Genomic DNA, 26,835 nt, shown 5'->3' on the forward strand with positions numbered 1-26,835 from the left:
GTCCCCATTATATTTGCAGCAACACCATTATAGTTGTGTGTTGCTTTTTGATTAGACAAGCCTTCTGTGAATATTCTTTTGTGAAGCTTTCAAACCTTTGTGTATTAGAAAGCTGCAAAAACAAAACGTAAACCTATTTCCGTAATGCACTATTTTTGTGCATAGTTCAGCGTGGGCATAGGCTACGATTTCTACCAACACAAAACACCAGCGGAATTCCCACGTGCACTTGAATATTCTTTTCGACCTAAATTAACAAAATAAACGTAATTAATATTACATTTAGTAACAAAAGAATATTTTGCGTGCCTATGTGGCTCCAGGTTATCACTAACATTCCTAGGCTATCTGTCACACCCATGTCTTATCGGGCATTGTCTGGTCTGTGCCTCAGTCATACGTCACTATGTTATTTAATTCATCCATTCCATGTCGCTTGTGATTATTTTGCATATATTAGTTTTGTGTAAATGCAAGGCTCAAGTACCTTTTGGGGATGGTGAGTGTATGTAAACTGTCAGAATAATTTATGAAAACAAACATACAGTATACTGTCCATTCACACAACTCTTTTGGTTTAATAAACAATAATTTTACTCTAGTACTCCTGTACGACATTTCACTTGAATTTCTATTCATTGAAATTGCCAACTGAACTATATTAAATATCCGTTCATAAAATTAACTTTTGTCAACTATAACTAAAACTAGACGATACATGCACTTGAAATTAAAAAAAATTAAAATGCTAAAATTGGCTACTGTACTACAAATATAAAATTCATGACTATAGTGGCTGTTGAAAAATAAAAGGATGAACAAATAATATTAATATCAAACAATCTACTATTACATTTGTTTTTCAATCATACAACATGCACTGGAGCTATTTAATTGAAGTGTTTTAAATGGAATTTTTACAGAAAGAGCAAACAGTGAATATTGGAATATTGGAATGGCTTGGCAATATTTATTTAATTTTTATTTGTTCATGAATTTTTTTGTTGACACGACGGAGCTTTTATTTGAGTTGCACAGGTGAATAACTTAAACGCTTTTAGGTAAAGCGGTCCAAATCCATTATGCGGTTTTAATTCCTCACCTTAACTCTGATGATAAATGGTATCACACATTATATGCTTTCAATAAAGGGGAATATCTCTTTTAATGGAACATCTATAGTAAGTAACTATAAAATAATCATTTGCAGAGGAAGCGGAGGCGAGGCATGAGCTAGGACTTTACAAAAATCTGCAAGAAGTTCTAAATATATTTAGAAGAGATCCGGTAAGAAGTGGTATCTATGTAGTTTTGATATATAGATTTATTTATTTACTTTGTGTGCGTTAGCACGATAACTAGAGTGAAAAATCATCAGATTATTATGAAATTTGGGTCAAACGTGTAAACCTACATTCATTTAATCAAAATTGCCAACCAGCATGGACAATGAGAACGTGTTTATGGAATAAAATGTGGCTTTTCCCATTGTGACTCTTAAAAAAAGTTTTGAAATTTATGTCTAGACTAGTTTGTAGACCTTAAAAACTAAAAATAAAGTAATATTAAGTTTTGTTGTACATCTTAAAAATATTTTTAACAAACTGTAAATTTTAAATTGGCTTTTTATCCTTATGGAGAATGAATAAGATTTTCTAGTTTAGTTGTTTATGGGTATACAAGTATTTTGATTAAATTTTATATATTAGTAAATTTTATCTATTACTAAGCTTTTTATCTAAGTTCGGTTAAGCTAAATTTAATTTAAAAATACTCTTTATCACCTTCCCAGGATGATTTATTTTAATTTATAAGCAAACCTAAGTTGCTGTTAATTTTTGACTAGACTTCATAGTCGAGTTATAATTAAAATAAATTTTTAAAGAAATATTTGAGTGCAAATCAAATAAAAAAAAATGGAAATTCGCCTAGTATGAAGGTTTTCTGGGGCGGGGTATCAGTATTTAATTTAATAATATCAATATTGATATACTTGCTATTAAGTAGCTTTATATTGCTTCTCACTATGGTACATAAGAGGGTTCTACCGGTCAATTCAAGATGGTGGCTAAACATGCTAATGTTTCTAAATATGCCCCTAAAAAAGAAGCTCTCAACACTCTAAAACTAATTTGTTTCCAACGATTATGTGCTTTTTGTGCTCTTAACAAATCAGAACTTGCAGTGGGTGGAACAAAAATAACTTTTCTTACTATTATTCAGAAGTTGATAGTGCATGTGAAAAAGAATAACTTACGGATTTTCAAAACGATTTTGTTACTACTTAAATAAACAATGATGAAATTTCAGTTCAGCCAGTGCATAATTTGGATCTTTGTGAATATTTTACAGTTTATTTAAACTCGATGACTACTTTAATAATGCCAGGAGGTTCTTTTTTGTAGGACCAATTTTACGTGGTAAACAGCCAGTGGGTGGAACCCTCTTAATTAGTGGAAAAAAACAGACATTTAAAATGTTTTATCGTCCAGAAATTTTGTAGGGAAAATAGTTTGAATCACAAGAAAGTAGCCATAGTCGCCGATAGCCAAGCAGATAATAGACACGTACCTGAGTGTGTGCAGATACACCGAGGAGCCGGTGCTGACCGAGGAACGGCGCAAACCCTTCATTGTCATCGAGGGCAACCATCGCTCCAGTCAGTACCCACTAAATGGGGAAACTCAAGCTTAGGATAAAATAGAATGAACATACAATGTTTCGTCTAATATGCTGAAGGCTCTAGTTCCAGTCTGACGATCATCTTTACATAGATTTTTAAGTTTTACCGCGCAAGGATAGGGTGGAGGGATTTAATTTGGATCTTTCATAACAAATAAAACAGATTATTTATGTAACTAAATGAAATTAAGTAGCTAATTTGTCTTATTTCAAGGACACGATATACTTCAAGTTAGAATAAATGTAAGGGGAGACATTTTTTGATACATTTGTCTAGGTTATAACCAATTACTAACCACCATTGGTCTGTATACAGTCACCGATAGCCAAGCAGATAATAGACACGTACCTGAGTGTGTGCAGATACACCGAGGAGCCGGTGCTGACCGAGGAACGGCGCAAACCCTTCATTGTCATCGAGGGCAACCATCGCTCCAGTCAGTACCCACTAAACAAATCACTTAGTATAAGACACACATTTCCTGCAAACACCATAAAACATCTGTACTTACTATTAGCACACACGTTTATGTCTTTTCAACGTAAGCTGGTTTTTAGTTCGATTCAAATTATGAACTACATTCAGTCGTAATTCCTAAAATTCAATCCTAGTTATTTCATACGAGGAATACAGTTTTTATACGATTTTGGTGAAAGTTGTACTACTGGAACGTATTATTTTCTTGGACCATGATTATTGGCACAACTACATAAAAGACTCGTCTATAACACTAGAAATGTATACACATACTGAATTGAATTTCACTTAGTAGTAGTTTAAACATAGGCACTGGATTTGTACGCATGCCTGAATTTGAATTTTCAATTTTAATCAGTTTTGCATGATCATTTTTGTAAATATGATAAATTCAATCAAATTTAATTGCATGATGCTTTTGGTTAAGCATTTCAATAAGTAAGTAAAAGATTTAGACTTTTCTAACAAGGAAAGCTGTAAACAGCAAGGATGAGCTGTAAACAGCAAGGATGAGCTGTTAACATTAATTTGTAAATTGTTGACAGCCACATAATATTCAAGCCAATCGGTCAGTTCATTTAACATTTGTTATGTTGCTGTCACATTCTCAATACGACTAATTGCCCAAATTTGACACCATTGGCATCAAAAGCGATTGGGCTAGTTTACAAAGACCACTATTAAGTACAAGAAGACCAATATGTCGAGATGATATGTAATCTTTGTGTGTACACTGTACAGGCAAGACAGTGATAGGCCAGAAGCTAGCCCAGCTCCTCGGAGGACGACTCATCAGTCAGGTGGCCCCGTGTCTACGCAAGTACAGTACGCAGCTCATGGGCAGCCACCCACTGCGACGACCCCTACAGTTCCTCTCGCTCTACGCCACAGCATTCGACGCCAAAGTGCAGATCTCGCTGGACCGCCCAGTCGTTGTCAACAGGTACAGTTCTCGTTATACCATTGTATTTGACTAGTAGTGTATGAGCTAATCAGCGTCCAGAATGTTACACTTGACACATTCTCCTGTAAAACTTATTATCCCATTGTTGTTGTTGTTTAACGTACGTCAAGTGTTATCTATTTGTACACCTTTCCCAAATAGAAGGCATACAGCTATTGGATTTGTATGGATAGTCATCTCCTTTATTCATGGTTATATGTGTGTACAAGGATCAAAGACTGATGTTGTGTTATTGGAAGAGTATTTTTATAATAGTATTTATACAGTGCACAACAGCATACTTAACTAAATAATATAAGGAAAATAAAAAAATGGAAACACTTCAAACATATTATTTTATTGTTCAATTTGGATGGTTTGCAGTTACTGGACGGAGCAGCTGGCGTTCACAGTGACCAGGGTGTTCCACGCCGGAGCTCTGCCTCCAATCTCTGCCGAGTTCTTCCACTACCCAGAGGATCTCCTCAGACCGGACCTTCACATCTTCTTGGACTTTGGCGAGGCAGTCCTCACTACCACACCCGCGTACACAGTCCACTACGCCATTGTCAACTATAGGAAGACATCCAACCTGAGGAAAAGGTAAATGACTCATCTTCACGAGTTGAAATATCCTCATTCAAGATGTATTGCTTACTTGTCACACCGATGTTATTGTTCAGGAAACTGGAGCTGTACAGACACATGCAGTCTGAGGTGCCAATACATATCCACGAGTTGGAGAGGGTGACTCATCTCAAGACCGCCAAACAGCTGGTGGAGGTGGTGCGAGCAAATCTGTCACAGACGAGGGACCTCACCAGCACATCCCTACTGGACTACTAGCACATGTAACGCGTCCACCATAACATACTGTCAAACATAAAACACAGCAGAAAACAGAAAACCTTATCTCCAACTGTCCATAACCAAAGTTACTACATCATAATTGCAGTAAATAACTTGTCAAAAATCGTAACGCTCAAACTGTGTGAAATAAGCATCGGAAATCACAAGAGTCAACAAAGAAAACGTGATAGCCATTGAATTGAAAAAAAAAAAAAACTATAACTATTAATAAATCGACAATAAATTTGATATAGAGATTCAATGATATGTCAGTCTTCCGATATCTTAAAATCTCTTATTAGTGTCAATTTGATCGATAAAACAACATTATGAATACGTTCGATAAAGGTTTTACATGTTATGTTACAGCATTTACTATCTTAATTCATCACTTGGACCATCTGCTGATTTTGTACGACCTTAGTTATAAACGTTTAAGAGTTATGATTTTATGCTCTCATATTATACAAGTTAACATTTCACACTGTACCAGAGCCCTGTATCAGTACATTTTTGATTATAATTGGAAATAATAAATGATAGATTAAAATAACGGAGCCATCAATGTAAATCAATAACATTTGCTTGTACTTATTTTTCTTCTTTTAAAGGGGTTTCTAATTTGATTGGTGGACGAAGTTAAAATTGCAAGGTTGGTTGATTTATAAATAAACTGTTTCTCTTTACCTAAATTTACCAGCAACACAGCTTTTGATATAATAATCGATAAAACATGTAATTAATAAAGCGTTGATTAATTCTATTTTTGATAAAAAATATTTAATTCTGAATGATTTAATGTTTTAATTGTTTTCAAAAAAATGCTACAGATAGATTCGGCTGAAAGGCGCTCTTTAGCAATCAGTTAGATTATAATTGACTGGAGATGGTTACAAAACTAATTGTTCATATTAATTACTCTGCTTTTATACTTTCCATTTTATAGCGTTATATTTGAAATTTAGTTGAATGCCTACGTGAAAAAGGATTAATATAGCTTGGAAACATAGGCAAGTAGTTAACAGGTTGAATTATATGGTTTTATGAGGAAAATGCATAAGGTATGATTAAAGTACACCTTTAAAATATAGGCAAATAGTAGTATAGGTTGTCGCCGCCGTTTTTTGTGGTTCGAGGTTTTTGGGTCAACTCCCCCCCTCCCCCCCTCAACACTCCCCTCTGCCCCATGCACAATTGCTAGTACATCTACCATTCCCCTTTCCAGTTGATATATTATATTTCTATTTCAAAATCATGTATGTGTGTGGTTTGCACGCGAACTAGGCTCATGGCGCGGGCAAACTTTCCCTTTCCAGTTGTTTGATAATATGTTGTTGTCTATATTTCTATCTTATCTATACATTAGTTGTACGAGTGGTTTAATATCGTCATTCTCTTTTTATGTTATTCCAGTTATATTGTATAAATACCTCTTACCTTTAGAGTCATCCATATGAAATAATATTTAACATTTTCTTAATTTTTAGATGTATTATTGGTTTTTATAAAAAGTTGGAAATTATATAGTATACTTAAATTTTAATCGTTTTGCTGTATCTTTTGACATTTTTGAGATACAAGTGATTTTAAGTCTTGCTACAAGAAAATACTCTAAAATTAAAAATTAATTTAAAATACCTTACAACCTTGTAAATTGAAGACACTAATACAAGACCCACTTAGTCGAAATATAGTTATATGTCAAATTTAAGAACAAAAGATTTCTATAGTTACAGAGGACCTTTACAAAGAAATAGAATGTGACTTGCACTTTTTTGATACCTCTGGATATAGTAAAGATATTGTCAAAGCTAAACATCTCCATTGACTTATATTATTTGATCTGTCTTGTAACTGTTCCAAGATTACTATGAGAATGTTGCAAGAATTAAATCTATAAATCATCACCTTCAAACCTTAACTAGGGATAAAATGTACTACATTTTCATGATGTCAAGAGGTTTATTGTACAATATGTCATCAATACTATTATAAATTTGTTACTAGAATACATATGAGTTTTTACATAAAATACTCTGAAATTTGTCCCCTCGAGTCGTAAACATCAAGTGCACATACTATACAATAACAAATACATTTATTATATTGAATTGTAACATGAACTATTTATAATATTACTTTTGTGTTATCATTATAATAGACAAATCACTACGGCTATGCAATGTAAATCTGAGAGTCAATTATCATGATGAGCTACAACTTTTAATCTAAATGGAAAAGTTATTCAAACATACATATACAAAAGTACAATACTGTACGACAAGAAAATAAAAATAATATTTGCTACTTGTTTTAGCCTATCCTTGTTAATTATTAAAATCAATCCGATATTAGTGTCAGAGATTTTTGGATTGATTAATTTAAACACGATGTTTGTTTGAATATTAATATACGTGTTTGTGTACTTTTCTATGAGTAAAAGGAGTTATATTTTTTATATCAAAAATGTTTTAATATTTGTACTATTCATGTCATTAAACACAACAATTGACTGTGGCCCGTGACTTTGATGTGAATTAGTTACTCATATTTCACACATTTCACACAATTTGTACACAAATTTCACACATTTCATACAATATAACAACTAACTTTGACTGTGATGTGAATTTTTGTAAAAATATTTTACACAATTTTCACACATTTCACACAATTTGTACAAACACTTCACACAATATAACAACTTACTGTAACTTTGAAGTGAATTTGTGTGAAAGATTTTACTCAAATTTCACACATTTCACACAATTTGTACAAAAATTTAACACATATCACACAATATTACAACTTACTGTAACTTTGAAGTGAATTTGTGTGAAAAAATTTACTCAAATTTCACACATTTCACACAATTTTTACACAAATTTTATGTTATTTAACAACTAGCTGTGACTATGATGTAAATTCGTCATACAATTTTACAACTATTAACAGATAAATGGTGGCTTGTTTGTTGTACATATAAAAATAAAATGTTTGTATGGACTAATCTAAATTGGCTATTAGAATAGAAATGTATTTACAATGTACATAACCGAAATAAAATCTCAGTATATACAGTGCCTGTTTACACGTAATTCAACTTTTTTAACATTTGAAAATGTATGCCCACTTCCCTTTAACTGGTACTCTCGCATTTCATTCTTGATTTTGTCTAATTCACTATCAACTAACTCTTTCAAATTACTAGAATTATAGAATCCCTTGTTTTTTGTTTTAGCGAATTTCCCTATAGGGAAGTAGCTATTACCGTAGGTCTCATGGTAAGACTTAGGCCCGGGACCGATTTACTTTTTCATTTTGATGTCCCCAGAGGCCAAAAACACCATTCGTTCAAATTTTTATATATGTATATATATATATATAGATATATATATATATATAGATTTATATATATATGTGTCCGTGAACACGATAACTTGAGTAATTTTTATCCGATTTTGATGAAATTTGGTTTGAAGGTGTAAGGCGGGATAAACTTGAATGAGTTCGCGATCCAGCATGATCGGACCATGGGAACAGGATTTTATGGGGGGTTTTATGGGGTAAAAATTGGTTTTTCTCACTTTTGACCCTCAAAACACAAAATTTTCCATTTTTTCTCTAAACCTTCTTAAAGAGCTTAAAAAAACAAACAATTCAGTATATCAAAGTGTTTTTGTACGGTTATTGGTTGCGGAGAAAACTAAAAAAAAATTAAATTTAAAATTCCCATGTTATTCTTATGGAGAATATTGTAAAATGTTGTAGTTTGCTTGTTTATGGATATCTTTTGATAAAACTTGGCAAATATATTCATTTTATACTAAGCAATAATTATTTTACTTAAAACACACTATTTATTAGTTTCCTTGTAGCAGCAAACCTAGGTACTCGTTAAACCTAATGTTATTTAAATAGATCAATTGAAAATCAATTCAGTTAAATGGAAATTCGCTTAGACGGCAGGTTTGCTGCGGCGGGGGTATTTAGGTTTATAGTCACCACATCGTCTCCATTTGAATACTCCACTTCTACTAGTAAATTGGCTTTAAAAGAGCCAAGTGTTTCTAAGCATTGCTGGAAAGTATTTACTATTTCTGGTTGTATAGTGGAAAGAAACTCTTCTAAATTTGTGGATGATGCTGGGTATGCAGCAAACGTTTTTACCCTACACCTAAATGTGCAGGGTATTTCCTGGAACAATGATCTGGACATTTTATCTTCTTTTCTATAACAAATAAAAACAAAAATATGTTTGAACCTAACACAATATCTGATATGTTACCAAAATCATACCCCAGGTTTGAGCAATAAAAATGCAACTTGAAAAAGTTTTTGCAAGAGTAAGTTGATAGTAAATTAGATGAAATTTACTAAGATTAGATAAGAAAATTTTGTGAAATTTATAAAAATTGTTTGAATTATGTGTGATAAAGTACACACGAATTCACATCACAATCACAGTGAAATTCACAATTCATGTGAAATTTTTGTCATAATTTCGCAAATTGTGTAAAATTTGTGTGAAATTTATAAAAGTTGTGTGAAATGTGTGTGATAAAGTACACATGAATTTACATCACAGTCACAGTGAAATTCACTATTCATGTGAAATTTGTGTGATGAAGTACACAAGTTCACAAAAATTCACATCACAGTCACGGTCAGTTGTTGTATTTGATGACATGAATAGTCCAAATATTACACCATTTTTGTCAAAAGGTCGACATAAAAATATTGACTGTTTTTACTTGTGTAAATCTTGCAGCAAAGTACACAAACATTTATGTTATAATGTAAATTTCCTAATATTATCCAAACAAGACAATTTAAGTTTTAAAACATGTGTATAACAATCATGTTGGTAATGACATTTCATTTAACCAAATTAACAATCTCTTCCTCTAAAGTTGGGACAAAACTTAATATGGCTTTTCTATAATAGACATGGAAAGGTTAAATAATAACGGCAATTATAGATTTACGTTTGATCAATTTTATAATTACCAAGAGCAAGAGTATTAATGTCATCTTCCAGAATAAACCTCTTGTCATCATCAAAAGATAGTACTTTCTTATTCATAGTTTTTTTTTTTACATTTTTACCCACCTAAAATTGTTTAAGTCCATAATATTGTTTTAAAATGCTTATATTATGAAAACGGTTTGAGATACGGCAAAACGGTTGAAATTCTGGCACACATAGTGGGTGTCAACTTTTGATTATAAATAATATTACAACATAAAAAATCAAAAATTCCAACAAACATTTTAACATTATTTTATGTGGGTACAAATAACAGTTACCATGAAAAATTTCAAAGTCCAGAGTTTTTGACATTTTTGCACACCTTGACATTTTTTAAGTCCATAATATTGTTTTAAAATACTTATATCTCGAAAACTATTTGAGATATGGCAAAATGGTTAAAAATCCAGCAATAAATATATTTTAACTTTAATAGATACATTTTCTAAAAAAAGCTTATGCTGCTCCACTAAAGAATAAGACAGGGTTGGTGGTTACAGAAGCCATTAAAACCATTCTACCAAAGAGGGTTAAAAACATTCAATCGGACAATGGAAAAGAATTTTTTAATCAATATTTTAGCAAACTAAATATTAATCACTATCACACATTTTCTACAACTAAGGCTGCAATTGTGGAGAGGTTTCAGAGAACTTTAAAGAATTGGTTATATAGAGAATTTAGTGCTCAGGGGAGTTATAAATGGTTGGATTTACTTTCAAAGTTAATTAGAAAATATAATAATAAGGTGCATAGATCTATAGGTATGAAGCCTAACCAAGTAAATATTAAGAATAGTAAATATGTGTATGAGAGGTTGCATGAAAGGACTTCTAAAGTAGTGCAAGTTAAAAAGCCAAGATATGGGTGGGTGATAGTGTAAGGATTTCTAAGTATAAACATGTGTTTAGTAAAGGTTATACTCCGAATTTGGCAGGGGAACTATTTACAATAGCAGAAGTTAAGAATACAAAGCCTGTGACTTATATCTTGAAAGATGAAAATGGTAATATAATCAGAGGAGGATTCTACACAGAGGAATTGTTAAAGACCAAGTATAAAGACATGTATTTGGTAGAAAAGGTAATTAGGAGGAAGGGTGATTTATTGTATGTCAAATGGCTTGGATTCCCAAGTAGCCAAAACTCATGGATTTCCACTAAGGATGTCCAAGGGAGCACGCCATGAGCCGGGAGCGCGCCCGCGCCATGAGCCTAGTTCGCGTGCAAACCACACACATACATGATTTTGAAATAGAAATATAATATATCAACTGGAAAGGGGAATGGTAGATGTACTAGCAATTGTGCATGGGGCAGAGGGGAGTGTTGAGGGGGGGGGGGGGAGGGGGGGAGTTGGCCCAAAAACCTCGAACCACAAAAAACGGCGGCGACAACCTATACTACTGCAAATTTATTTACATTGCTGTGTAAGTATGTATGAGCCCGTTAGCACGAGAACTCAATCAAAAGTGATCAATTATTGATGAAATTTAGTACAAACGTGTAAACCTGTGTTAATTTGAACAAGTTCACAAACCAGCATAATCGGACATGCTAACGGGGGTTAATGAGGGTTTTTATTGGGAAAAATGGGGGTTTCTCATTTTCGACACGAAAAACATAAAATTTCATCAATTGCTTTGTAAACAATTTTATAAAGCTTAAAAAACCAAAATAAGAGTATATCGAAACGTTGTTATGTTGAAAGTTAAGGAGAAAATAAAAAAAATACATGCAAATTTGATATTCTTATGTTATTTTTATAGAGAATGAGTAAATTATTGTAGTTTAATTGTTTATGAACATAATTTGATAAAACTTGGACAGTGTATTTATTTCAAACTAAACTATTGACATTTTACTTAATACTTTACTTTATTACTTTCCCTGTAGCAGCAAACAGATTTATTCCTGTTATTTAAATAAGGAATAAATCTGAAACTGTTATGGAGATATTTGAGTCAAAATACAATCAGGCAAACTGAAATTCACTTAGTTTGTTGGTTCGCTGTGGTGGGGGTATTTTACTATACAATAAATTATTAATAATCTGAAGTCTGCAAAGTGGCGATGTTAAATTGTATTACAACAACACAATATTGCGGGGAAATATGCAAGTTATATTGGGGTTGGGTTATAGGATTATAAAGCAGTACATGTTGTGGCCGAGGAGCCAAAATATTTCACTTTAAACGTTGTACATCAAACACCAAACAGGGGCCTTATTAAACTTTGTAATTTTGCTCAGCGATAACAAATTGCCATGTTGAGAATGTGAGAAAAAAATTATAAATTTGAATTAGTGATTGTATTTTGTTTACGTATTTGAAGCAATATGACAGAAGAATGTGCAAATCCACCAACCACTTCATTTAAAGGAAAAGATTTGGTATGATCAATTTGAACTACGGTTACATAGTTTATTTACTGAACATTTAAGATGTATTTCAAAACCAATCCCATAATGAACAACAATTGATTCAGCAAAGCAGGTAATATGGCTTGGTATTGGACATAGTATTAGTATTATCTTGTACAGTATCTTTTAGAGCAACTGAGCTTCACATAAAATAGTGCATTATCAAAACCGTGTTATGAAATATCACTATATACTATATGAAATATATACTATATATACTATATATACTATATGAAATATACTACCTTCGTTGTTAAAGAAAAAGAATACATTGAGAGATGATATCCATAGACTGTCTTGACGTTATCCCACGTCGTCTGTAAAACTCTCGAGATAAATATCTAATTTTTATTCCCAAACATGCAGGTTAGGTTTCGACGATCTCTCCATTCATCACCGTGCAATACTCGGTGATCGATCAGGTGGCTTCTTCTTCTTCTTCATGAGTCCAGTAAGTACGTTGGTTTGTTTCTTACCAGAACATATGACAGAACTAGGACGATCATCTGCTAAAGGCTATGATTGTGAACTGACACTGGTTCGTGGACACGAGGAGTATGAAAAGTCAAAATGGTAAACTAGTTCAAACGACCAGTTTGAACTCAGCTATTCACGAGCAGCCCAACTGGGTTATTGTTGGTTAGTTTGTCATTTAAAGATATAAAACTTTAATTTGTTAACTTAAGTGAAACTTTGTCACTGACTAAGAATTCAAGAGAGTGTAAAATTATCAATATGGTGATAGAGATATAGACGAATTCATATGATTTATCATTGTCGTGTTTAATATTGGATATCAAACACTATTTTGGTAAGTAATGGTTTTAAATCAATTGAACACGCTGATGTTCAACGAGATATTGTATTTCGACTCAAGTCAATAAAAATCAAAATAAATAGGAAATAAGTAAATATTTTCAATAATAAAACTTACAACTAGTATTGTTACTGGATCGTAGTTGTACTAATAATACTACAACCAAACATAGGACTACATGCGTTTTTAAACGAATGGCTGTTTAAAAAGTGGAACCGTTTTGTTCCATGAATTTCGCTGATAATAACTACGGATCTAAATAATTCATGAGAAGATCTTGTCGTCCCTGAATTTAGAATCCCTAATCTTAAAAACTTTGGTGTCGGTAAGCATCATGCTTTAAATCTTACCGAACTTTGAAATATCTTAAAACACAATTTATATTATAATGAGACAACCTAAAAGATTTATATTCTTGTGATAATTTATGTAGGCTTTAGTTAAAAGTGTTAAGTCATGTTGTTACAATACACTACATAGTATTACAATAATATAAGATAGTTAGTTACATTGAGTATACAAGATATGGACGATAATCAACGTCATAAGCAATATTATTTGGTAACACGAACGAAATTTTGTACGACAAAGTACCCAGATATAGGCCTTCCGATGAAAGCTAATGTAATAGTTAATCCCCTTTGAGAAAACTCAAAAATGAAACTTCTTCCTTAAATGATTAAATTGATGAAAATATAATATTTCATTGAATACAAATTACTAGAAAATAAGAGTACACTATCATTTCACATTGAAATATATTATAAACAAGCTAATGTTATCTTTTATGATGAACAACATAATATTAAAATGGTAAACAGTATGAAAAAAATGAACGGAAATTCACATTGAATAGGATAAATATTTTTTTTCTTGAAGATATTTAAAATAATAATTAGGAGAATACAATGGAGTAGATTTTGTAATTAGTACAGACTGTGTCTGAGGTTCTGTTCTGCAACTTGGAGGATTTGGTCAGTGGAAACTCGGAGGAGTTGTCTGTTAAGTTGTTACTGAATACCTCTAGACTTCTGCAGAGTAATCAGCCATCCCACAACTGTAACACAACTACTATAAACGTTGCTGGAAATGACAACAGTTAACTCTACACGCAATATCAAGTGATAATTTACAACAGGTACTCGTATTTTCAAGCAGTAAACAAATGAAAGTTACCATATTTGTACTTCATCTATGCTAACTAAAACAAAGAAGTAATGCTTAACGTGAATTTAAATGATTGAATTAGTAGCCCAAATACCTTATCTAAATATATCGTTTAACATTTACAAGTATTTAAATTAATCTTGTAAACTAGATATACGGGAATTTTATGGTCAATGAAATGCATTTTGTGTGTAATGCATTCTTGTGGGAATGTATTACGAACAGTATTTCCTTTTGTGTACAAATATCCACATTATTCAGATATGATATCGAATTGTTTCCCAGACGTGATCATATACCATATCCTGGCAAATATTACTATTTGACCCAATAGTCAATGACACTACTGTACATTGTGTACATTTTCACCCAGCGCTGTAAAATAAAACGCTGTAAAAATGTGATTGGAATTTATTCCATTTGTTTTGATTTTCTGTTTATATTTCGTTGTTATTTCGTCACCAGCATCGCAACCCATAGGGCCCATGTTAATTTTTTTTAATTTAAAATGAATTGTTTGTCCTTACTTTATTTGAACATATTTTAATTTATAAAGGGATACTCCACATTTACAGGAAAATATTTTTCTAAAAGTATGCGTAGATTTTCCCTGCGATGCACACCAGCTGAGAAAAAAGGTTTTCAAGAAACATGCTTGCCTATTAATGTATATATTACTTAACTCTACTATTTCGTGATTGTTGTTGAAAAAAGTTATATAGGTATATATAAAAATTGTTTTTCAGAGGTAAGCTTTTTTTATAAAAAACCCCAAAGTTGACCTTGGACGTGTGTTGTACACACTGCATGAAATTCCCTGCTTGAATCATCTTTTAAAAACCAAGGAAGGCTTAACCATACACTTAACTCTAACAAATTTGGACATCCAGAATTAACGATGTGAAGTGGAGAAAATATCATAAATGTATAATTAGCAAATGATTATGTTATATTGGTAACCTTTACTGACATAAATATATTTAATTTTTGGATATCCTATTATGAGCAATGTTTCCTTGTATCTCAAAGAAAGATCCCAAAACGGCTTCGACGATTTCCTTAAGATGTTGTAAATAATTTATATACGGTCTAAAAATGTATTTACTGCAGTTAAAACTGTCAAAAAATCTAATTACGTAAAAAATTGAATTGAATTGAATTGTACATTAATTGGTTTTAACTTTTACCTTTTTTCACCTATATAACCTTACATTTACATTACATTTCCTTACCTTGCCTTTTGCATTGCCAATTAGATTACCTTTTGTGATCGTAGTTAAACGGAAGCTGCAATTCATGAAAGGTCGGCCGCGAATGTCGAAGTTTGTAGCTGCACAGATGGCGAAGTTCAACTTGGCAACGACAACTTGGCAACAACAACTTCACACAGCGAGTGCGTGTAGTCGAGACATGCAATCATCACTCCTTGGACAACATTGATAAACATAAGTAAAACTGGAGTATGTTAAATGTTGTACATACAAACAATTATCCGGGACCTATTACGTTAATTCACTACCACTATGATTTTTCGTGTAAACATTCTATGATTATCTACACATACTGTACTGTAGGTTATTTTAGGATGAGTTAGGTCAGGTTAGTTTAGAATCAAACCATAATTTAAAACTTCAATCGCATGTTATTACAAATTGCGATGGTTGTCCATAAAATAAACTACGACTGCTTTCAGAGCGGTGAAAGCCAGTTGAACAAAAACGATTTAATATTTTTTATGAGGAAATAAATAGGTAAAACTACAATAGATGTAATAATAATATTTTAAAATATTAAGTTTGACTCTGAACTTATTAACATGCTAAGCAATTGTAAAGTATAAATTTGAGGTAAATTTTAGAATTTAAATTTAATTGTACAACACAAACATTTTACTTTGAGTTGCAAACAGTGCTGTACTTTTTCATTTTAAGAAGCCAAAATTATAGTTCGTTGAAATTAATATTCATGTGGATATAATATTTAAGCAGCTAAATAGAGAAGTAAATTGACAAATTAAATCCCATAATATGTCAATGTTTTGTACAGAAACCTCTGTTCTTCAGAATCTGAGAACACTAATATTAATATCCTTCAAAAACTTCAAAATCCGATAAACAATTTGATGATAACAAACCAAATTTCAAGATAGACAGTACCAAATTCATGATTTTCTCAGGACATTTTATTAAGGGTACAAGAAACATTTATTGATATTATACATGTGCATCTGTTTGACACCAATAAGTACTTGCAAATTATTAATATGACTATTACTAATAATTAGTAATAGTAAAATATTTTTACTCTGGTAAAACTGAAAAATCATATTTTTCTTTTGGCTTTAACTTGAGTTTTAGTAATCCCCTTATATTGAAGCAAGAGTAACTTATCTTAAGGCCGCTAAAGTAGGGTGTTGTTGCACGGTAGAAGCAAAGTTTACGCGATTAAGCTACCAACTGATAAGTTTGCATCACTCCATAAATATTCTTGAAGCTAACTGAATTTAAAATAGGAGAATCGCAGGTTTATGTATGCCCTTTAAATCCTATTTTAGGTTTAAGTTAAAAAATTTAAAGAATTTAATATGATAACCTTTATTTTAACCTGTGAATTTTATACAAATGGACTTATGATTTATGACTTAATAGGTCTTAATATGTCATATGACTTATGACTTAAATAGGTCAGGTAGGTGGTAAAAATCAAGATTTTGCATAATAAAAAAATTATATCCAGTTATTAAGAGTTGAAATTGATTTTAAACTCTGGATTATAAAACTATGCTTAGTGAGCTAACATTAAAATAATGTCCATAATTTATCATAGGTTAGCAAAATGTCTGACGATAACATGCACACCTGTTGATCGAATTTACAAAAGAGTTTGTTAAGGTGTGCCATATCATAACTACGTTTGCTGGATATACGTTCAGAGTTGTAGCTTCAATTCTAGCACAAAGTAAGCTATACAAAGATAGCAGTAGACTAATAATAAACATACATTTGACTAACGAAATTTATGTTTAAAATGTGAAACTAGGCGACATGCTAATGTGATATGGCTAATGCTTATAGACAACACTTTTTTATCAATCAGGTTTAGTGGTCTGGTTATTACTGTGTGATTAAAGAGTACTACTGGATTAAGTGCTTAGCTATTGAAGCAAATATGAGAACACTTTGTATTTATTTTAAACTGATAACATTCTAACTGTGTACTTAATTTAAAAACTACATTGTACATTTTGACACATGAATCCTCCACAGCTTTACAGACTATGTGACTAACAAAGCAACAGAGACCCGTAAAACATAGAAGGGGTAAATAGCCACTAACAGTAGTATGGGTCTCCTTTATGCGTTTGTCGGACTTGATGCAATTAAAGACAGACCCTACTTAGCTCATAATGTGTTGTCATTTTCATTTGGAGGGGACATTCATTTTATACTGGTAAAAATATACCTAGCAGATTTTTACCTCAAAACCAAATTAATGTCACCTCACTATTACTATCGAGATGAAGTTTGTCACTGTACCCATCACTGGGAATTAGAAGACTATGTGAATTTTTCAACGATGACTTTTTGTAAGCGACTTTATAAATTACTTAGGACAATAAAGGTTTGTCTGGAGTTAAAGTGGTTCAATTATTGTAATAATACTTTTGAAGTTCTAGCACCTATTCAAAGTATCCTGAAGAAAAGGAACTTTATTCAAGAGAATATTTTATTTTCAATTCCGATCCACAAAATACTGTATATTTTTCAGATGAGACATTACACATGAAAAATTATGTGCCAAAGGTCATTTTATACAAACAGTCGAATTTTTTGGCGAAATGTTGTTTTAACCAAATCTACTTCAAATATTTATTCGGGCTAAATAACGTTTTAATGACTTATACATTATATAATTGGTTAACATTACAAGGTATAATTACAGACAACGATTAGCTTAATCTATGTAACAGCTAGACATTTTCGCTGAACATATCAGTGATGTAAATCTCTTGTGTCAGTGTCACGATAAACCAGTTCAGCTATCTGCCACACTGCCACACTGCCACACTGCCACACTGCCTCTCTGACCAATGGCTCGGATACCACAGTTAAATGGTCAGAGAGTGTTGTTACTATTCACCGTTATACTTCCTATAACTTTCGGTAAGAACACATACAAATGTAATATCATGACATAGTATATAATACTGGTTATCCAGTATATTCTAAAATTGTAATTTAAAGCTATAAAGGCATTTCTTGGAGCTTTTACACTAACTAACCATGATATTTGTTGGTTTAGAACCTTCCTTTTGTCTTTGAAATGTAAATCGTATGTTAATGAAGATACACATGTCGTGACATCGCAAAGTCAGTATAATACATTTTTTGTTTTAATAGAAGAAAAACATTATGTCGTTCTGGTTTAATAAATTGATTTAGTAAAATTGTAACTTGATATTATTTAAAATATGTATTTTTAGAGATGGAAAGTACCCAGGAAGGATTCACTTACTTCAAAAATTTAGATGCGATCAAAGAGTTCTTCGAGAAAGATTTGGTGAGTAAGAAGTGTTTAGTTGGCTCTATTATTACTTTACAGGCCTTATTTTTAGTCCCATTATGTCACTTAAGTAACTTAAGTTTTTCAAAGATATTTAAAACTAGGATTGCTTTCATATCAGTGAAAGCCAGTTGAGTGGAGCGATCAAGTTTCATGGTTTTTAATAAAGCAATAAATAAATAAAATGTTTATAGATATAATACAAAATACAACTATCAATATCTATGACAAGTTTCATAAGTAAAGATGTGGACATTACATACATATCCTTCGTATCGGTATTTTCCCCGTGTTTCCTTGCTAATGTGCTAATGAACCCACAGTAAGACTTACCTGCTTTGGGAGAGTTGCACAAATAGTTGTCACCATACCTTATGAGTTTTTTAGTCTCCCTTCCATGGCATTTTAGTATTTTAGATACAATTATCTAACTGTCACAATCGGTTCCCACACTTCTAATACTGTACCTAAGAAAGTATGTTTTATCTATGAATGTATGTACCTATTCGATCAATGGTCATTTCAAAATTTCGATTTAAATGTAATCTTAAGACTTTCTCTGTATTATTTTATCAGTTGTCATCATCGGAATTGTTTTCCTTTGTACTGTCTTTAGGTCGTGGCTTGATTTTAACATATGCTATGATTCTTTGTTTTTTATTTACATTTACGTCGTTATTTTGTAACCATCATGGCAACCCATAAGGCCAATGTTAAAATTTTGAAACTTTGAGTCTTACTTCTAAATTATATAGGCATTATCAAAAATTTAAATTTGTTACGTCTAAACAACCTTGATAAGTTTTGTTCAAATATGTTCGGCCGTTATTGAGTTTTAGTGTTATAAATATTGCATTGAAGTTGCTCCCAAGGAGCTGCGTTTCGCTCCGCTCAAGCCTAGTGAATCAACCAATAGCTCTGCTCCTAGAATGGACCAATAGTTAGAGATTAATTCATTGTTTAGAATTAGTCCATTGTAGAAGTTAAGGAATCACAAGGGGTTTTGATCTAATTAACAGTATTTGTCTATGTGATTCGAAACAAACGACACTTAACACGAAATTATTATTACCACTTTATCCATAACTGGCTGGTGCGAAATAGGCCTACACCTACTGTATAAATGACAATATTGATTGTGGTATGATTGAAGGCGCAATATTTAGTCAAAATCACTTCTATTTCTAAAACTTAAAGTTAATGAAGCTCAGGAAGCAGAAGTTTATTATTTAGCAATAGTTTGGGAAACGCTGCAGTGTAGCTTGTCAGCCTGATTTTATTTACTTTTAATGAAACCTTCCATAAAGTAATCCTTATTAAGAATATGTATCTCCTCTTTTCAGAACCCATATTCGAGGAACATATTGGAAAGCTTTAAAAAGGAATGTCTTTACATGGAGGATCCTGGACTTCCTAGAGGCAGACGGAGGCCATTCATAGTGATCGACGGCAACCACAGAGCATGTAAACCATTCACGTAAGCTGTATGAATAACAATGCGTTGTCACGTAGATATACTCGATTTCAACCACAAAACACCGTTCACTACGGTTGTAACTTAACCATGTAAACACGTGTTGTCACGTAGAGATGCTTGATTACAACCACAGAGCATGTTAACCATTCACGTAAGCTGTATGAATAACAATGCGTTGTCACGTAGATATACTCGATTTCAGCCACAAAACACCGTTCACTACGGTTGTAACTTAACCATGTAAACACGTGTTGTCACGTAGAGATGCTTGATTACAACCACAGAGCATGTAAACCATTCACGTAAGCTGTATGAATAACAATGCGTTGTCACGTAGATATACTCGATTTCAACCACAAAACACCGCTCACTACGGTTGTAACTTAACCATGTAAACACGTGTTGTCACGTAGAGATGCTTGATTACAACCACAGAGCATGTAAACCATTCACGTAAGCTGTATGAATAACAATGCGTTGTCACGTAGATATACTCGATTTCAACCACAAAACACCGTTCACTACGGTTGTAACTTAACCATGTAAACACGTGTTGTCACGTAGAGATGCTTGATTACAACCACAGAGCATGTAAACCATTCACGTAAGCTGTATGAATAACAATGCGTTGTCACGTAGATATACTCGATTTCAACCACAAAACACCGTTCACTACGGTTGTAACTTTTCCATGTACAGTAAACACGTGTTGTCACGTAGAGATGCTTGATTACAACCACAGAGCATGTTAACCATTCACGTAAGCTGTATGAATAACAATGCGTTGTCACGTAGATATACTCGATTTCAACAACAAAACACCGTTCACTACGGTTGTAACTTAACCATGTAAACAAGTGTTGTCACTTAGAGATGCTTGATTACAACCACAGAGCATGTAAACCATTCCGAACTACCGTAGGTCCCAAAATTGACTCTCTGTATGAATTTTGTTACCGTAGTCACTGGATTAATTTTAGGATGAAAAAACAGTACCAGTAGGTCCAAAAACAGTAATGCCCTTTATCTCACTTACCATCGGTCAAGACCCTCGCACCAGACATTGCAGATTATTTTACGTTACAGGTAGGAACGTGGTGGGGATGAAGTTGTCGAGGAAGCTGGGCGGTCGCTACTTGAGTCATCCATCCCCTTGTCTACACGACTACTTCAAGAAACTGTCGCAAGGGATGACTCGCAGGGCCTTCTACCTGCTGTCCATCTACGCCATGGACCTCAACGTCAAAGTGCACATAAACCTCAACAGACCTGTAATCGTCAACGGGTACTTGAAACTAACCTCTCCATAATAATCTTCACCTCTGGCCAATCGCAATCAGCATTGTGCTTGTAGCTTTAATCGTCGCTTTCATATCGTCTTTAGTCTTTTCGTATCGTTGATGATCCATGTCTCTATTTTAAACTTAAGTTAAAGATATAAGGCTAGCTAATTCAGTATTACCTCCCTAATTGACTTCAATTAAACCTCACACATTGTGTTACAGACACTGGTTGGAGCAGGTAGTATTCCCTCTGCTTCAGTTTCTTCCACCAAACGACGACTTCCCTCCAGCGTCCAGCGAAGTGTTCGACCTTCCTACAGATCTGCTGGCTCCAGACCTGGTGGTATACCTGGACACCGAGGACAACAACATGACCAAACCGCGCACTGCTGTTAACAAACGCAGGTCAGTCAGATACACATCATCTGAGGACTCCGACTCTCGGACTGTGTTTAACAACTATGAAAATACACAAATCTCACTATATTACCCTATTTTAATTAGAATTAAGATAGAAAATTTATCTTTACCAATATGAATATTTTTTACCGCAGGGTTTTCCTACTATTTAATAGTGCTTATATTGCCCTATTTGTACTAAACAAACTAGGTTCTAAAAATATTATACGTGAATGTAGGTAATATTTTTTATAAATAGGCTAACATAATTTACAAGTAGGTGATGGTAGTAAAAACTGTCATATCCTATGTAGGTATATATATATTTTTTTTTGCCATACAATGCAGATAGAGTTTTAAAACAAAGCAGCTATTGATAAACAGTTACACAGCTTACTATAAATTAATATAAAAAAATCACATCAAATACGTCATAATGTGCGTACTGCTACTCACGATAATATATACGGGGGAACAGTTTACTATAACGAGAAAACACAAGGAATGTGAGGTAAATGATGTTCATCGTTACATGGACGCTATGAAAATCCAGAGTGGTGTAATAAAGGCAGATTGTGGACAGCAACAAAGCATATTGACTCGATGGCAACAAGAAACTGCAGTTTTAATAAACCACCTTTTTGCTACGAGAAGATTGATTCATTACATTTAGACTCCAAGCATTATGTTTACCAGAGGAAATATGTTAATTTAGAGCGTAGAGATTTGTTATGAGTTTCTTATATCCTGGATATCATCGTTGATTAAATGTGCATTATTAATATAAAGGGTGGAACGAAGTTAGTGTTAAAAAATTGTATGTGTTAAACTACTAAGTATTGGTGACAAAATGGCACCAATTTAAGTTTCCATACGCTCACAGGTAGGGAATAACAGACAATATAAGATTTTTTTTAAATATTTGTACTTACTTACAAAAAATAGCCATAAGTGCATTAAACATTGTTTTTATCCCAAATTCATTGTCATTTTCAGAATCCTCGTTAAATTTCCAATAGTAATAGTACAAATTCATTGAGATTAAACATCTGCATAAGCCCTTATTTGGCCATGGAAGTTTGAATTTGTGTTTTTTTATAAATAAGTAATAACTTTTCCCAAAGTTTTTCTATACTACACTGGACTGTAGAGAGTGTCAAATATTACTAAAAACATCTGCGGTTAATAACCTTTAAAATTTGTATAAACATCTACTGTTCCTTTGATTTTTCGTTCTCAAATGTAAGAGTTTCTCATGAAAAACACGGAACGGCTAATGTTTAATTTCGTTTAAAATAACATGTATTTGCTTAAATAATATGGCAATAGCTGCAAAAACAGTTATATTTGAATAGGGTCTATTGTAATTTTTAGAATCCTTGTGAGATTTATTGTAAGAATATTAAGGATCTATTAGGATTAACATCCGTATAAACGTATGTTTTGTGAAAACATGTTAAATTAGTTTTATTTTGATTTTTTGAATACATTGAATATTGTTTGACACATGGTACATTTAACTTTTTTAAGATTTTTTTACATTTAAGAATTTTTTAAGCATAAGCAAATACTTCCAATTGAGTAGCCTATAAAATTATGTAGATACTACACTTTACAATGTTGTCAATATGTTCACCAAAACCGAAAATTAACCTAAGTATAGTATACCAATTAATTGATTGTAGTGCTTAGACACATGCTAATGGAAATAACTCAGTCAATTGATATTTCTTAACTAAACACCTCAAAAATACTTAGTTTTAGTTATTTATACAAAAACTAAAAGTTAATTCTAAAACACACAATATTCGAAACTTAAATAACTGTTCCTTACTTCCTTGACGTTTTAATAGTTGCCTTCTATTTGATGCCAACTACTTGAGTTTTTTTTTTCAAAATCTCCTCCATTTTCCCAGATACACAGCCAAGCTTTTTTTGCACGTGGCACCAACAGTAACATTAAAATACAACGTTCCTCTGACTAGCACATCTGCATTCATTATCCAGTAGTTAATTTTCTGATTATCTTCCACTAAAGACGAGTAGACCAAGTACTCTACATAACACACAAAGCAAGTCCAGTGGACTTAGAAACCACACCATATGACCCATCATTATCATTCTTATCATTCAAGTTGTGTATTTTGTTTTAATTTAATCTTGCACATCGGTTGAATGTGCCATAGAACTAACACCGTAAACTATATTTAATTTATTCCAATAAATAAGAAGAAAACCCCCTAAATGAAAATTCATCACAAAACATATGTTCATAAAGTGTTAATCCTAACAATTCCTCAATATTCTTATTGGGAATTTAACAAGGATTCTGAAAATTACAATAATACCCATTTAAACGTGATTTTTAAATCAGCTGCTGCCATATCATAAAAGCCAATACATGTTTTTTTTTAAGGAAATTAAACATTAGCCGTTCCTTGTTTTTCATGAGAAACTCTTAAATTTGAGAACGACAAATCAAAGTAACAGTAGATGTTTATACATAATTTTAAAGGTTATTAACTGCAGAAGTTTTTAGTAATATTTGACACTCTCTACAGTCCAGTGTAGTATAGAAAAACTTTGGGAAAAGTTATTACTTATTTATAAAAAATCACAAATTCAAACTTCCATGGCCAAATAAAGGCTTATGCAGATGTTTAATCTCAATGAATTTGTACTATTACTATTGGAAATTTAACGAGGATTCTGAAAATGACAATGAATTTGGGATAAAAACAATGTTTAATGCACTTATGGCCATTTTATGTAAGTAAGTACAAATATTTTGAAAAAATCTTAAATTGTTTGTTATTCCCTACCTGTGAGGGTATGGAAACTTAAATTGGTGCCATTTTGTCACCAATACTTAGTAGTTTAACACATAAATTTTTTAACACTAACTTCGTTCCACCCTGTATATATATTAATACAGGGTTATTACAAATGATGTTAATGATTCCATACATACAAAAAATATAGTTTTATTTGTTATACAAAGAAATAAAATGGTTACAACTTTTGAAAAACTCAAAAAGTTTCGACACAGATACACAGAACTGTAAATGCTCGATACGGGAACCCCTTGTGGTACGACAGATGTCAATAATGTAGTCAAGCTCTTGCTAGACTTTGAAAAGTGTGTCTTATGTCTATTGTTTCGATAGCAGTGGTAATCCGTTGCTGGATCTCAAGTATGCTATCTGATAATGGTGGTGTGTACTTATCTTTGATGTATCCCCACAAGAAAAAAATCGGGGGGTGATGTCCGGAGATCTTGTAGGCCAGTTCAGGGGTGTGTCATTATTCGGACCACCGAGCTCGTTCCATATCTCAGGCAGCACATTGTTAAGTTCAGCTCTTCTACAAGTAACATTCAAATGCAGCCATTTCTCTTAAATTTCAAGTGTCACTTGCCAATATAGGTTACTAGGAGGATAATCGTTAAGCCTGGTTCTAAAAGTGTCGTTGCACACTAATAACAGATTGGTTAATGTATTCCAACTGGCAAAAAGCTTTCCTGCTTTCAAATTCAGCCATTACACAACACTTACAACAATTGACTTGACAAACAGCTGATATGCACCCAAACCAATGTAAATGAAACTTTATGAGTTTTTCTTTTTAATGGTACCAACTAAAATAGTCTCGAAACAAATTAACCCAGTAATATTTATAATGAAAATCAGGAACATCATTTGTAATAACCCTGTATATAGCAGCAAAACGACTGGCCTAAATTTAACTTGAAAAAAAAAAGGATTTCGTCAATGTATGCTACTCAAATGTTGGTTCAAGACTTGATGTTCTGAATAGGAAGTTGGGAACAAGGATGAGGGAAACACAAGGCACGAGTGCACGATTGGTTTAATTGATTTTTTTATTTATTTTTTATTGAAATAAAACTTCTTTAAAGAACTTAGCATAGCTTAACAAGTTTAATGTAAAAAACACAATAAACGATTTGTATAATCAAATTTTACAGTAATGTACTAATTGTTGTACAGGTCCGTGAAGTTGTATGAAAAATTGGCATCAAGATATCCCATTACGATACAACCTATGTTGCCCGGACCCAACAGGCACACGATCGAAAAGATCTACGGAATCATCTGGAACAATCTATCAGAACATCTAGACTTCAGACACATCAACAGACCCTATCAGTTCTATAAATATCAAAACTTAATAACGACTAACAAACTGAATCAAACAATACATACATACAGACCTGTAATTAGCCAACCAACCGAGATATAATTCAGTGTGGTACATTAAATATTATCAGGAATATCAGGCATTACGCTGCTCTTTACCATACTCTTAACCACAGCATGTTCTATCTAACTATTGTGTCTAGTGATGAAAATAGCTCGACGGTTGCAATGTTTTATACAACTTTGAGAAAAACATTTCAATATTATTTAGACTAACAAAAAATATTTAAGGCTGTATGTCTATTTATTAAATAATTTATTTTTGATTGCATGTACTTGTTCGTACAATGTTGAAATGGTGAAAATATCTCTAAAGTAACACATAATTTTATACAGATAAGAATAAATGAAGAATGTTCATAAACATATCTTGTGGCTTTGAGTATTGAAATTATCAAGAGAAATCCTTCCGACCGAGCAAAAATCTGACACAGTCTTGTTAGCTATTGGTATTAATCACTAAATTCTTGATACTGCATTGATTTGACCATTTTGTTGCATTTAATT

At 32.5% G+C, this 26,835-nt stretch overlaps 3 protein-coding genes across 3 annotated transcripts; all 3 read left to right on the forward strand.

The window, feature by feature from the left end:
• Positions 1–397: 397 nt before the first annotated feature.
• On the forward strand, positions 398–2,694 carry LOC129001009 (uncharacterized). The gene is made up of 3 exons (XM_054428139.1): positions 398–499; positions 1,211–1,287; positions 2,539–2,694. Exons 1-3 carry the CDS (start codon positions 430–432, stop codon positions 2,692–2,694), a joined length of 303 nt encoding a protein of 100 aa, XP_054284114.1. The 5' UTR covers positions 398–429.
• A 36-nt stretch (positions 2,695–2,730) lies between these two features.
• On the forward strand, positions 2,731–5,157 carry LOC129001017 (uncharacterized). The gene is made up of 5 exons (XM_054428151.1): positions 2,731–2,751; positions 2,999–3,119; positions 3,902–4,103; positions 4,488–4,706; positions 4,787–5,157. Exons 1-5 carry the CDS (start codon positions 2,731–2,733, stop codon positions 4,947–4,949), a joined length of 726 nt encoding a protein of 241 aa, XP_054284126.1. The 3' UTR covers positions 4,950–5,157.
• Positions 5,158–18,452: 13,295 nt separating this feature from the next.
• LOC128983278 (uncharacterized) lies at positions 18,453–26,589 on the forward strand. The gene is made up of 6 exons (XM_054402516.1): positions 18,453–18,552; positions 18,873–18,949; positions 20,296–20,416; positions 21,516–21,714; positions 21,935–22,117; positions 26,119–26,589. The coding sequence occupies exons 1-6, from the start codon at positions 18,480–18,482 to the stop codon at positions 26,369–26,371; spliced, it is 906 nt and encodes a 301-aa protein (XP_054258491.1). The 5' UTR covers positions 18,453–18,479; the 3' UTR covers positions 26,372–26,589.
• The last annotated feature ends 246 nt before the right edge of the window (positions 26,590–26,835 follow it).

Source organism: Macrosteles quadrilineatus, unplaced genomic scaffold (genome assembly GCF_028750875.1).
Source record: "Macrosteles quadrilineatus isolate MER2022 unplaced genomic scaffold, UCM_ALF_1.0 Scaffold_1__1_contigs__length_201487025, whole genome shotgun sequence".
Lineage (NCBI taxonomy): Eukaryota > Metazoa > Arthropoda > Insecta > Hemiptera > Cicadellidae > Macrosteles > Macrosteles quadrilineatus.

Bases quoted from the DNA above. Each gene is read 5' to 3' on its own strand.
- LOC129001017 (XM_054428151.1), top strand. From the start codon at position 2,731: ATGCTGAAGGCTCTAGTTCCA. The intron at 3,120-3,901 runs GTCAGTACCCAC...TACACTGTACAG, and splicing joins CGAGGGCAACCATCGCTCCA to GCAAGACAGTGATAGGCCAG. The intron at 4,104-4,487 runs GTACAGTTCTCG...GATGGTTTGCAG, and splicing joins CGCCCAGTCGTTGTCAACAG to TTACTGGACGGAGCAGCTGG.
- LOC128983278 (XM_054402516.1), top strand. From the start codon at position 18,480: ATGGCTCGGATACCACAGTTAAATGGTCAGAGAGTGTTGTTACTATTC. The intron at 18,553-18,872 runs GTAAGAACACAT...ATGTATTTTTAG, and splicing joins TATACTTCCTATAACTTTCG to AGATGGAAAGTACCCAGGAA. The intron at 21,715-21,934 runs GTACTTGAAACT...ATTGTGTTACAG, and splicing joins AGACCTGTAATCGTCAACGG to ACACTGGTTGGAGCAGGTAG.
- LOC129001009 (XM_054428139.1), top strand. From the start codon at position 430: ATGTCGCTTGTGATTATTTTGCATATATTAGTTTTGTGTAAATGCAAG. The intron at 500-1,210 runs GTGAGTGTATGT...AATCATTTGCAG, and splicing joins TCAAGTACCTTTTGGGGATG to AGGAAGCGGAGGCGAGGCAT. The intron at 1,288-2,538 runs GTAAGAAGTGGT...AAGTAGCCATAG, and splicing joins ATATATTTAGAAGAGATCCG to TCGCCGATAGCCAAGCAGAT.